The following is a 13,779-nucleotide window of genomic DNA, read 5'->3' on the forward strand; positions in this document are numbered from 1 at the left end:
CTCTCTCCACAGATACTGCCAGACCTGCTGAGTTTTTCCAGCATTTTCTGTTCTTATTTTAGATTTCGAACAGACCTAGCAACTCAAAACTGGGTATCCATGGGGCGCTGTGGGATATTAACAGCAGCAGAATTGTACTCAACCACAATCTGTAACCTCATGGCCCAGCATATCCCCCACTCTACCATTACTTTCAAGCCAGGGGATCAACTTCAATGAAGTGTGTAGGAGGGCATGCCAGGAGCAGCACCAGGCATACCTAAAAATGAGGTGTCAACCTGGTGAAGCTATAACATAGGAATACTTGCGTGCCAAACAACATAAGCAGCAAGCGATAGACAGAGCTGAGTGATCCCACAACCAACAGATTGATCTACGCTTTGCTGGATGGTGGTGGGTAATTAAACAATTCACCGGAGGAGGAAGCTCTACAAATATCCCCATCCTCAATGATGGAGGAGCCCAGCACATTAGTGCAAAAGGTAAGACTGAAGAAGTTGTAAAAATCTTCAGCCAGATGTGCTGAGTGAATGATCTGCCTTGGCTTCCTCCAGAGGGCCCCAGCAACACAGATGCCAGTCTTCAGCCAATTCAATTCACCCCATGTGGTATCAAGAAACGGCTGAAGGCACTGGATGCTGCAAAAGCTATGGGTCCTGACAACATTCCAGCAATAGTACTGGAGCCTTGTGCTCCAGAAGTAACTGCGCTCTTAGCCAAGCTGTTCCAGTACAGCTACAACACTGGCAACTATCCGATAATGTGGAAAACTGCCCAGGTATGTCCTGTAACAAAAAGTAGGACAAATCCAACCCAGACAATTACTACCCTATCAGTTTCCTCTCAATCATCAGTAAAGTGATGGAAGGTGTTGTCAGCAGTGCTATTAAGTGGAGTTTACTCAGCAATAACCTACTCACTGATGCCCAGTTTGGGTTCCGCCAGGACCACTCAGCTCCTGACCTCATTACAGCCATGGTTCAAACATGGACAAAAGAGCTGAACTCCCGAGGTGAGGTAAGAATGACTGCCCTTGACATCAAGGCAGCATTTGACCGAGTGTGGCATCAAGAAACCTTAGCAAAACTGGTGTCAGTGGAAATCGATGGGGAAAACTCTCCACTGGTTGAAGTCATACTGAACACAAAGGAAAAGTGTTGTGGTTGTTGGAGATTAATCAGCTCAGTCCCAGGAAATCACTGCAGAAGTCCCTCGGGGTAGTGTCCTCAGGCCAACCATCTTCAGCTGCTTCATCAATGACCTTCCCCCCATCACAAGGTCAGAAGTGGGGGTGTTTGCTGATGATTGCACAATGTTCAGCATCATTCACGACTCCTCAGATACTGAAGCAGTTCGTGCCTAAATGTAGCAAGACCAGGACAACATTCAGACTTGGGCTGATAAGTGGAAAGCAACACAAGTGCCAGGCAATGATCATTTCCAACAAGAGAGTATCCAACCATCTTGCCTTCAAACTCTATAGCAATACCATTGCTGACTTCCCCCTATCAACATCCTGGGACTTACCATTGACCAGAAACTGAACTGAACTAGCCATAGAAATATTGTGGCTACAAAAGTAGGTTAGAAGCTTGGGATCCTGTGGAGGGTAACTCGCCTCTTGTCTCGTCAAAGCCTGTTTACTATCTACAAGTCAGGAGTGTGATAGAATACTCTTCACTCGCCGGGATGAGTGCAGCTCCAACAACACTCTAAGTTCAACACCATCCAGGACAAAGCAGCTTGATTGGCAGCCCTTCCACCACCTTCAACATCCACTCCCTCCAATACCGATGCACAGTGGCAGCCATGTGTACCATCTATGCACTGCAGCAACTCATCAAGGCTCCTTCAAGGCCAAACCCACAACCTCTACCCCATAAAAGGACAAATGCAGCAGATGCATGGGAACACCTCTAAGTCACACCATCCCAAGTTGGAAATATATTGCTGTTCCTTCACTGTTGCTGGGTCAAAATCCTGGAACTCTCTTCCTAAAAGCACTGTGGTGTACCTACACCACATGGACTGCAGTGGTTCAAGAAGGTTGCTCACCACCACATTCCCAAGGGCAATTAATGATGGGCAATGCTGGCCTAGCCAACAATGCCCACATTTCATGAACGAATTTTTTTTAAAATTTGGGCGAGATAGACAAGAGTAATTATTGACTGTTTTAGGAATATCTTATTTTTAGTACAAAGAAAATAAGTAATATGCCTTACAGTTGTCAACGTGATTATTTGGCAGAACACTAAATAGATTTCTTCAAATACACAAGAGCGTTTCATTTGAAGTACATCAAAGTCAATTTCTACATTTGCTGTGGAGCTGGCATTTTTCATATTGTGAACTGATGACTAACTTGTTCATATGGTCAAGGTCTTGAAGAGTGCACAAGAGGCTACAAAACCTTTGGTGAAACTTTGAGTTTATAGGCACAATGGTCATTCACTACATTGCTATACTTAAGAATAGGGGATAGGGAAAAATATTTTGTTTTTCCTCAAAGTACCATCGGGAAGATTTGCTGTAAGCACTACATCTAGCCATGTCTTAAATGTGTTCTTGAAGATTTTTTTTATTCTGTATTTCCAGCAAAATTGTAAATAGATTGTTTTGGAATGAGGTTTATTATTTCATTACAAGCATCAAACAGAGGTAATCTGCATGATCACTTTTGTAGTGAAGGTATACATAGTACCAGAGCAATTCTTCCTGTGTGAAGTTTATTTTGGAGCTTCATACAGAATCTTTTTCTTCCTAATTGAAGAAAACTTTGTTAGTATTGTGAATTTGAACTTTTAATGAAGTTATAAAATTATTACTCACTTTGTGACATTCATAGAGCCCAAAATAAATACCAATAAATGCACACTTTAGCAAAGAATACTAATTGTGAAGTCCTGTACTGAGAGAACTAGAGATGAAAATGCGCCCTTATGTTCATTAAATGACCAAATTTGAGGCTATTATAATTCTCTTAATTACATTACTGACATTTGCCAGATTGGTGGCTGCAGTAGCATTTAGAGGTTCTGGGGTTAGAGAGAGAGAAATTTACTTAAGTGTTTCTACTCCTGTCCACTATCAACAACCAATGGTAGGAACATGAGTATGCGAGCATCAAATCAAGATGCCAAGAGTAATTGGGCAATGTTGGTAGTTAACCAACATCCTTTATGTGACTCAATACTTCTTAAAGACCATGGGCAGAATTTTCTGCCTGTCGGGCGAGTGGGCCTGATGCAATCGCCAGCGAGGTGGGCCGCACTGCCATTTTACGTGGGCGGGCCAATTAAGGTCTGCCCAGCGTGACGTCCGGCGGGAAGTGCTATGTGGTCCCTGTGCAGGCAGGGGGGGAATCCCTAAAATCGAGAGTGCACTCTTTCGCGCATGTGCACGAAAGAGCACACATCTCCCGGAGGCTAAGTGCAGCCTCAGGGAGATCGCCTGGACTTTTAAAACTATTAAAAATAGAGAAAATAAAAATCCCTTACATGTCCCCTTATGTGACAATGTCACATGAGTTGGGACACATTCATAATTTACAGAACAACTTTATTATCATTTTTAAAACCCTACATGAAACCTCATCCCGCCATTGGGATGAAGTTTCATGTTTTCTCTATTTGCCGCCGGGGCTCCTGGCCTGTCCGCCAACCTTAATGTTGGACGGGCAGGTCCTTTAATTGTTTAAATGATCCTGCCAATGGCCTCATTTCGCCATTGACAGATCGGGGGGCCCGCAGCTGATTTTGCTGCACCCCCGCCTTCCTGAAAATTTAAATGGGGTGGGATGACCTTGGGGGTTCCACCCGGCATCATCCTGCATCATTTTATGCATCGACGAGCAGGCCCTGCCCTCTGCTCGCCACAGCAAAATTCTGCCCCATGTTACACTTGAGCAGGGTGCGTACTGGAGATTTTGTTCTAGTTGGCAAGCATATATTTCTTAATTAAAAAGACAAAGCTGCTATTATGTACTGGGTGCTTTGTGTGACGACAAATTTTGGATAAACATTAACATTGCACACACCATTTGGCAAAGGTATTAACATCCACAATGCAATCTGTAGATAAGATCTTATTGATAAAATATTATTAATCCTTTGTGGGTGGATGTATCATTTGGTGGTACAAACTTAGTCATGTATACAAAACATCCACTGGGTTGTACTTTACTCAGTCATGAATATACTAGAATAGCATAATTTGTAGCCTAGCAGGTTCTCTTGCATGGCTGTGAATAATGCATAGAGTGCTACTCCACTGTGCAGGCTTTCCAGATTATTCGATTATTAAATGGAAGCAAGTCAAACACATCACTGCCATCGTTATCATGGACAGAATTTTGCCGTTGGCGAGCAGGAGGTGGGGCCCGCTTGCCGACACCTAAACTGACGCAGGATGACATTGGGTGGAACCCCCGACATCACCGCACCCCATTTAAATTTACAGGTAGGCGGGGACACAGCAAAATCAACTGTGCGCCCACCGACCTGTCAATGGCCAATTGAGGCCTTTGACAGGATCATTTAAACAATTAAAGGACCTGCCCGTCCAATCTTAAAAGTTGGCGGACAGGCCAGGAGCCCCGGCAGCAAATAGGTAAAACATGAATCCTCATCTAGTGGCGGGATGAGGTTTCATGCAGGGTTTTAAAAATTTTAATAAAGTTTTTCTGTAAATTATGAACATGTCCCATCTCATGTGACATTGTCACATGAGGGGGACATGTTTGGGTTTTTTTTTTCTATTTTTAATATTTTTCAAAGTGTCAGTGATCTCCCTGAGGCAGCACTTAGCCTCAGGGAGATGTGTGTTCTTTCGTGCACATGTGTGAAAGAGCGCACTCTCGCTTTTAGGGAATCCCCCCCGCCCGCACAGGAAGCACATAGCGCTTCCCGGCAGACGTCACGCTGGGCGGGCCTTAATTGGCCCGCACACGTAAAATGGCGGCGGGGCCCGCTTCGCTGGCGGGGATCGGCTCCCCACCCGCCGGAGATTGGATTGGGCCCCCCTGCCCGACAGGCAGAAGATTCTGTCCCATAGGTTCAGAGAATCATACAACATAGATGGAGGCCATTTGACCCATTACATCTGCATTGCCTCATCGAAATGCCTATCTAATTAGTCACACCCCATGCTCTTTTCTCATGTCTATGTCAATGTTTCCCCTTCAAATATTTATCCAGTTCCTTTTGGAATGGTACTATTGAATCTGATTCCACCACCATTTCAGGCTGTGCATTGCAGATCATCATAACTCATTGTGTAAAAATCTTTTCCTCATGTCACCTCTGGTTCCTTTGCCAATTACCTGAAGCCTGTGTCCTCTGGTTACCAACCTTCTGCCTGATATTCTCAGATGTAGAGGTTAGAATCTAAATTTTGAGTTAAGAGTGAGCGTGCAAAAGTTAAGAAAAATGAAAGATAAACCAGTTGAGATAATGTCCCTTTGCTACTTTTTTTTTAAAGGACTCCGTCTATGAATGATTTGCTATTCAACTGCTAAGTAACTCTCAAAACATATGCATGATTAATAAATGTTCATGTGCCCAACTTAATTGTGATTTGTAACTATTAAATAATGTTTAGTATATGACTTGCAGCGTGCCTTATTCCTTGGTGATGTAAGTTCTAGGTACTATTTGAACTTAACTTTCAATTTTGTTCATTTGACACTTAACTATACAGGTAACAGGAGATAGTTTGGTGAAGTAACTCAGCAAACTTTAATAAGTCAGAAGTTAATACTTATCACAGCAGGGCAATGACTTTACAGGCATACTATGATTCAGCTTTCGGCACAGGTTGACACTCGGTCTCTATTTTCTCTCCATCTCTTCTTTGGTCTTCTGCTCCCCTGTGGACAGCAAGCTCTGCAAACTTCAGTTTCAAATTGATGTGTGCCTTGGTCAGTGAAAACTGCTGCTTTTTAACTCTTTCCAAGCCACAACCCACAGCAGGGTGTCAGTGATGTTATTGCATTTTGATTGACCTTAATGAGGCTATTTCCTATTTGACTTAAGGGATGCATGATCAATCTGTGATTGGCCCTCAAGGGTGATGGTCATCGACTGATGGCATCTCCCAGTATCCCCTGACCGATTCCTTAAAATGCCAATTACTTATGGGACCATCCTCCTCATTAAAGTTTGTTTCTATTATTTTAATAACTTCTTGCTAAGATAGAAGGATGTTTTATGGTATCTTCCTTGCCCATTTGTTCAGGATAGGGGAAGTATGCTGTCATGCCCTCATGAATGATAACTTGAGCTCATCGTCGCAGACTTTGCTTCGTTGTTGCAGGTTCCTCATTAAATCTGAACTGTTTACGAGGCCATTTGCTAAGTGATGTATTCCTCTCTGTAGTTGTTGGTAATTAGAATGAGTTACTTTACTTTTAAAACAAAGGATATGATGGAAATGCTGCTTATAACCTTAAAACTATGTAGGTCTAATACAGAAGATTACAAAGTACTAATAGAAAAGGTTACAAAATAGGTAGTACTTAAACATTATACAGAGCGTGTATAAAATATAAGTGCACAGCAATAATCAGTGTTTAAAATGTAAGGTGGTAAAGTCTCCTTGTACATTCAGTTAATACATAGTATTGAGGATAAAAGTATAAAAGGATTATACAATTGCAAAACTAATCACACACTGTTACAAAAGTTAACTCTAATACAAAGAATACATTGTCCAGAATTTTGACGTCATTGTGCGGGGGTGGGCCCAACATGTAAAATGATGCACAATGATATTGGGCATGCGTCCTGATGTCACCGCACGTCATTTAGATCTTTCATTTGAGGGGCGTGCGCCAGAGGCGGCTGCACACCCGCCGAACTGTCAAAGGCCTGTTAAGGCCATTAAAAAACCAATGAAAGTAATTCTCAATGCTGTCCGTCCAACCTTAAGGCAAAGAGCCCAGGCAGTCTTTGCGTTTTTCAGGAAACCTCATCCTCAGGTGGGATGTGAAAATAATTTTTATGTTTATTTTTTCAAAAATTTCAATATGTACTTAATCTCCCTGAGGCACGGAGCTGCCTCAGGTTCGTGCCTCAGGGAGATTTCTGTGCTCCTCTGCATGTATGCGCATGCAGACTCTCCCTCCTCCCACTTCCCGCACAGGTAGTGCTGAGCACTACCGGCCGTGTGTCACACTGGACGGATCTTAATTGGACTGGCCACGTAAAATGGCGTCACAGAGTTGATCGCAGGCGGCGATCAGCTCCGTACCCGCTCCCAAATGGCCTGCCCGACATGGGGAGAATTCTCCCCGTTGAGTCAAATGTAATTTTTTTTTTAAACACTCCAAATTAAAATTAACAATGTAGAACACAGCTGTTGTTATTCTTCCCCCCTTTTCATACATTAAATCCCTTCTAACTCTGCTGATACCAACAGGTTTCGATAAGGTTTTACGACGTGGGAGAATGTAAGCTCGCCCGTTCAACCTTGAAGCAGCATGTTTTCGCACTGTGGCTCTGTGAAATGCTGCCATAAGTACAACAGGGGCCTCTCCAGCAGTTGTGTAATTAACTCACTAGTATATTACCTCTATGCTGCCTAAAATCCCATGGTGCCTTTCTCTGTCAAATGAAGCTAAGCAGAATCACATTATATTAAATGCTGAAGTCCTCTATTGGTTACAGTTTAAGAAGGATAATATACCATTAGATTAATCAATTAATATACTTTGTGTGTAAACTAAACTAAAACTAATCATTCAACATCAATTACCTTACAATGGCCAGAATTTTTGGCTTGGCGAGTGGGGGCAGGGTCCGCTTGCCGCGGCATAAAATGACACTGGGTGATGTCGGGCATGTGTCCTGACGTCACCGCTCATCATTTAGATTTTTAGTTTGGCGGGTGCGCAACCGAACTGTCAATGACCTATTATGGCCATTTAAAAAGTAATTAATCCAATAAACTGAGCTGCCTGTCCAACCTTAAGGTTGGCGGGCAGGCGAAGAGCCCAGGCAGCTTTTGCATTTTTCATGGAACCTCATCCACAGGCAGGATGAGGATTCATGAAGTATTTATAAATTGAATAAAAATGTTTATAAAAATTCATTGACATGTCCCAGCTCATGTGACACTGTCATATGAGGGGACATGTCTTAAAATATTTCCTTTTCCTTATTTAGCTTTTTAAAACTGAATCTAATCTCCCTAAGGCACCTCTGTACCTCAGGGAGATTTCCGTGCTTTTTCGCGCGCAGGCCCCGACTCAGAGAGCACCCCCTGCCCGCACAGGGAGTGCTCAGCGCTTCTGGGCACATGTCATGCTGGGCAGGCCTTAATTGGCCCGCCCACGTAAAATGGCAGCATGGACCCAATTGGTGCCAATCGAGTCTGCGCCTGACCTTGTACAACATCCCCGATGGGGGATAATTCTCCCCAATGATTTTGTTAGAATTAATTCACTCACCCAGCAGTTTAAGGGTAACCTAATTGAGGGTTTAAAAAATTAAATTCATTTTGATACATGTGAAGAATTTAAGATGGTTCAGTGGGCTGAGACAGGCTTATCTATCCACATGACAGGGTAGATGTAGCTAGGATGTTTCCCTTGGCTGGTGAATCAGAACCAGTAGACACAGTCTCAGAATAAGGGGTAGGCTATTTAACAGTGAGATGAGAAGGAATTTCTTCACTCAGAGGGTGGTGAATCTTTGGAATTCTCTATCCCAGAGGGCTGTGGAAGCTCAATCAGTGAGCATATTCAAGACATAAATTGATAGATTTCTAGATACTAATGACATCAAGAGGTATTTAGATAGCATGGGAAAGTGGTGGTTGAGGTAGATGATCAGCCATGATCTAATTGAATGGTGGAGTAGGCTTGACAGGCCGAATAGCCTACTCCTGCCCCTGTGTTCCTATGTAATTGTTACTTCCCAATTTATTTAATCCCTCCTTTTTCACTTTTTGGTGCTTTGCACTGTGGGCTTCAACATTTGAATTTGATTTCTGAATCGAAAAAAAAGTGCGTAACTTCATGTAAATCTTGCTCTGTAGGAACCTGAGCTCTGCTGGTCAAACAAGCCGCCAGTTGATGCGCAACTCCCATGGACTAATTGATTCTCTCATGTCTCATATTCAAACATGCATTAATGAAAACCAAGCTGATGAAAAAGTAAGTAACATAATTAATCGAATCAGTTCATGATAATGTTGCTAAAAGGTGGACATGTGTATTTTATCAACAATTACAAAAATGCATGAAAACCAGATAACAACTACTAACTGTAACTGTACAGCTCCATATCCCAATAGCTATGAATGCCTGGGTGAGATATTCAAATTATACTTTTTGGGTTTCCGTGTATCCTGTTTACAGGAAACAAGGTTAAAAGAAATGACATGGGGCTTTCTTGTCATGAAGAACCTGTATATTTGCCAACTCTTTACATAATTAATGTATAAAGCAGTCTTGAAGCTAGAAAAAAAGAAAATTTATGTCTGTTTGTCATGCTATCTGTAATGGTGCGAAATCAATCATTAACTTTGGGGCATACATGTCAGCCTGTTTCAATACAAGTAATGCTAGCAAAGAGCCTATTGTTTACTTCAATAATGCCCAGCCACTAACACATGTATTGTAAGAGAGAGAGAATGTTTAAGGGGAAATTGCCAACATAAAAATGTAAACTTGCTTTTTATAATACATTACTGAGCACTTGTACACGATGATATGTTTTATTGTGGATTAATATAATGTCTAAACTAACTGAAATTTAACAGTTTTTAAGAAGTAAATCCAGAGAACAGCCCTGAGGTTGAGCCTGGATCATTCAAACCTTTAAAAAGCAACCACCTGCCCTGTACATGAGTTGAAAATGGTTGATTTTGACACTGTGTGGGCAGGGGGCAGGAACAGAGGCAGACAGGTGCAGAATTTTGTGCGCTGCCCTGTGTGCCAGTTTCCTTACTCTATCTCACTTCTGGGCCATTTTCCTGGAGTTAGCACTGAAGGGTGGGGCTGGGGGATGGGGCTACCTGCCTATAAGCAGTCAGTAGCTAATTGATCCAATTGACGACATATTAAAGCCTGTTATGGAGGCCAACAGGGAGTTTCCATCATGCTCCCAATTCCTGGAGATGACAGGGGGCCTCCTGGGGGCAAACTGGAGGGGGTGGGGCAATGTTCCAGGCAGGTTTAGAAGTCTGGGCTTCCCCCAACAGTGATGGCTGAGCTGCAAAGACCATTTTTTTCATTTTCATCAAAATTTTTGAAGAAGTTGGAAAGAGGGCGCCTCCATTTTGAAGCTCCTGCCATGCTGCTGCTTTTCACTGGAAAGCCTCTAATTGGCCCTCCAGCTTCAAGAGACTGTCTGCCTTCCTTAATTGGATGGCAAACCTGCCCTCTAGCATTAATTAGCTGTGCTGGGTAAAGTAACATTGAGTGATTGGTTCCCCGCAGTGCAGATTTCTGACCCCATTCAAGCCTGAAGACAGGATTCAAAAGCCTGAAGGGAAAATCTGCCCTATGAGTCTGAAATGTAAAATACCCTATTCCTTGCATTAATAACATTCATCTAGATGAGCATAATATTTGAAGAAAACAATATTTTGCTTATCTTTGCCCCAAATCCTTTGCCATCCACAATATAAAGTGACAGTCAAATCTGTAAAGGCATAATTATTTTCCATTATCAGTGAACTAGATGACACAATGTTCTTCATGCATTTTCCTTCCCTCGCAGTAATAATGGGCCAATGTCATTTAACAGACAAAGGGATATAATTTCCTCCAGTAATACTATAGTTAACACTTGGATAACATTTTTATGTGCTAAATCAGATTATTGACCCCCTTAACACAGTACACAAAGTAATTTAAAGCAAACCCAATGCACTGCTTCCACATCATCTGAGCCTGTCTAGGAATATTGAATCTATTCCTTCATTCAGTAAGGTCCTGGTAGGTCTGTGAGTTAACTCCATTTACTCACCTTTGACCCATATCCCTTGATGACCCGTAACGAATGAAAGTCTGTCAATCTCAAGCCCTGAAAATTTCAATGGACCTAGCATCCAATCCCTTATGGGGGAGAGAATTCCACATTTCCAGAGGGAAAAAGCTCTTCCTGATTTCATTCCTAAACGGCTAAGTTCTAATTTTTCCTCTTATGCTTTGGATTCCCCAACAGAGGAAGTAGCTTCTTTGTATTTATTCCATTGAATCCTTTTATCATTTTAAAACCTCACTTTGAATTATTGGATATTGTAAGGGTTTGGTTTTTGATGTAATTTTCACATACAATTGATTATCTTACAATTATCTACAATTAATAATCTCAGAAACCATACAATTTGAGGAACGCAATGCTATAACACTCTATATTTAGTTATAATTAAAAATTTTAGCTATCTTTTTGGTAGCTTATATTAATAGCATAAGCTTATTTTATAAGCTTATATTAATAACAGGGTGCCAGCACAAACATGAAGTAAGTGTTTTCTGTTTATTAACTCTGTGATACCATCTTTTATTTCTGCCAGTCTGTTGAAAACTGTGTCTGCATCCTACACAACCTCTCTTACCAGTTGGATTCCGAAATGCCAACTGCATTCAGTCACATAAATGAGAACGGACATGTGCAGAACCGAAGTAGAGCAACAAAGAAGTCCTCAATGGGGTGTTTCAGCCCTGGAGCTGATCAGTTTGATGAGGTAACCATACATATGATTCCTATTCTTGGGGCTGAATCTTCAGCTTGGCGAGCCGGCCCCGCCCCCGCTCGCCAAGACGTAAAATGACACGGGGTGACATCGGGCGTGTGTCCCCACATCACCGCGCACCATTTAGATTTTCAATTCAGCGGGCGCACACCCGAATTGGCTGCGCGCCTGCTGAACTGTCAAAAGCCTGTTAAGGCCATTAATGAACTAATTAAGCCTATTGAGAAAGCTGCTCGTCCAACCTTAATGTTGACGGGCAGGCAAAGAGCCCAGGCGGCCTTCGCAATTTTCATGGGACCTCATCCACGGGCGGGATGAGGTTTCATGAATGATTTAAAATTTTCAGAAAATTTTTTATTAAAATTAATGCACATGTCCCAGCTCATGTGACAGTTTCACATGAGGGGACATGTCATAAAATTTTTTACAACACTTTATTGAACTGTTAAAACTTAAAACTAATCTGCCTCAGGCACCTCTGTGCCTCCAGGGAGATTTCTGCGCTCTTTTGTGCGCATGCACGTGAAAGAGCTCACTCCCGACTCAAGGAACCACCCCACCACCTCCCCCTCCACCCCCAACCCGCACAGGGAGTGCGCGTCACACTGGGCAGGCCTTAATTAGCCCCCTCCACGTAAAATGGCGGCGTGGACCCAATCGGGGGCACCGATCAGGTCTGTGCCCGCCCCGCACAACCCCCTAACGGGGGGAAAATTCTGCCCCTGAAGATGCTGTTAATATTATTTTTACGATATTTCAATAAATTCTGATCTGCTTTAACGTCTTTAAGTCATCGGTTCAGTTTTCCATTTTTTGAATTTCACTAATCCTAATTAATGCACTGAATGAATTTTGTTTTTCTTTTAACAAGTCCCTTCTGAATACTAGGAACGTAAGAACTGGAGTATATTATACAGCCCCTCGAGTGTGTCCTGCCGCTCAGTTAGATCATGGCATTACCGTATTTTAACTCTATCTACCCCCCTTAGTTCAAGACCGTTAAATACCCTTGCTTAGCAACAACCTATGTATTTTAGTTTTGAAATTTTTATTTGACCTAGCCTCAACATCTTTTTGGGGAGGAGAGCTTCAGATTTCTACCATCCTTTGTGTGAAAAAATATTTTATAACATCAACCCCAGGTGGCCTAACTCTCTCATTTTAAATTTGTGTCCCCTTATTCTGGACTTCTCAACAAGATGTAATTGTTTTTCTCCATCCACCTTATCAAATTCTTCAATTATCTTAAATACCTCAGTTAGATCAACCCCAATTCTCTATACTCAAGGGAATACATGTCTAACCTATGCAACAGGGAACATTAAAATGTTGTCTATACCACAATTAAGAGGTGAAGTGAAGCTGATATACATGATTCAGATGGGCACTGTCCCATTGGCACTCCCTATGATTTGGAAAAATCGTCCAGGGTTTACAGGTACCTCCACCACGCTACATGTTTGGATTCAAAGAATCCCATTAAAAGATGAATTCCTGATGAAAATAAAACTTCTGTTAAGGTGAGGTTTTCTTATTAACTGCTAATTTTCCATTGCTGATAGGAAGAAAGGACTGTGATAAGATGGGGTGGAATTTTACACTGCGGGGTTTTATGATGCCCCCCCAAAGTCAATGGGCTTTTGAACGGCTGGCTGCATTTTATGGCCCCGCTCCCACCGTGATGGGGGCCATAAAATTCTACCCATAGTATGATGTGCACTTCATTTATTCACCAGAAGGCTCACAGGACAGAACAGTGAAATAAACTGTTCGAACAATGCCGGTCATGTCATATTCACTGGCAATACACAACACAAAAGTTAATTGCATTAGATACATACAACAAAAACTGAATCTGGTTCAGAGGACTGGATTTGATGGGTTTGAAGGCAGGAGGGCATTAAATCCAGCAAATAGCCCGCCTGTCGCCTATCCACCCACCACAGATCCATCACAATTATACCAGCGGGGGGTGGCATTTGGTGGCCCAGCCACCAATGGGCGAATTGAGGAAAGGGCTCATCCCAACTGTGCCAGCTTTTAACCAGAGGCAGGGGAGGCCAACGCCATGCG

At 42.5% G+C, this 13,779-nt stretch overlaps 1 protein-coding gene across 2 annotated transcripts in view; it reads left to right on the plus strand.

Annotated features, from left to right (window-relative positions):
- Positions 1 to 13,779, plus strand: part of LOC121281772 (plakophilin-1) — a 108,702-nt gene that overhangs the window by 45,615 nt on the left and 49,308 nt on the right. For both annotated transcript variants that reach the window (XM_041194737.1, XM_041194736.1), the window contains exons 7-8: positions 9,040 to 9,157; positions 11,527 to 11,697. In XM_041194737.1, coding sequence (XP_041050671.1) covers positions 9,040 to 9,157; positions 11,527 to 11,697 — 289 coding nt within the window. The remainder of the gene's footprint in view (positions 1 to 9,039; positions 9,158 to 11,526; positions 11,698 to 13,779) is intronic.

This window comes from Carcharodon carcharias, chromosome 9, assembly GCF_017639515.1.
Source record: "Carcharodon carcharias isolate sCarCar2 chromosome 9, sCarCar2.pri, whole genome shotgun sequence".
NCBI lineage: Eukaryota > Metazoa > Chordata > Chondrichthyes > Lamniformes > Lamnidae > Carcharodon > Carcharodon carcharias.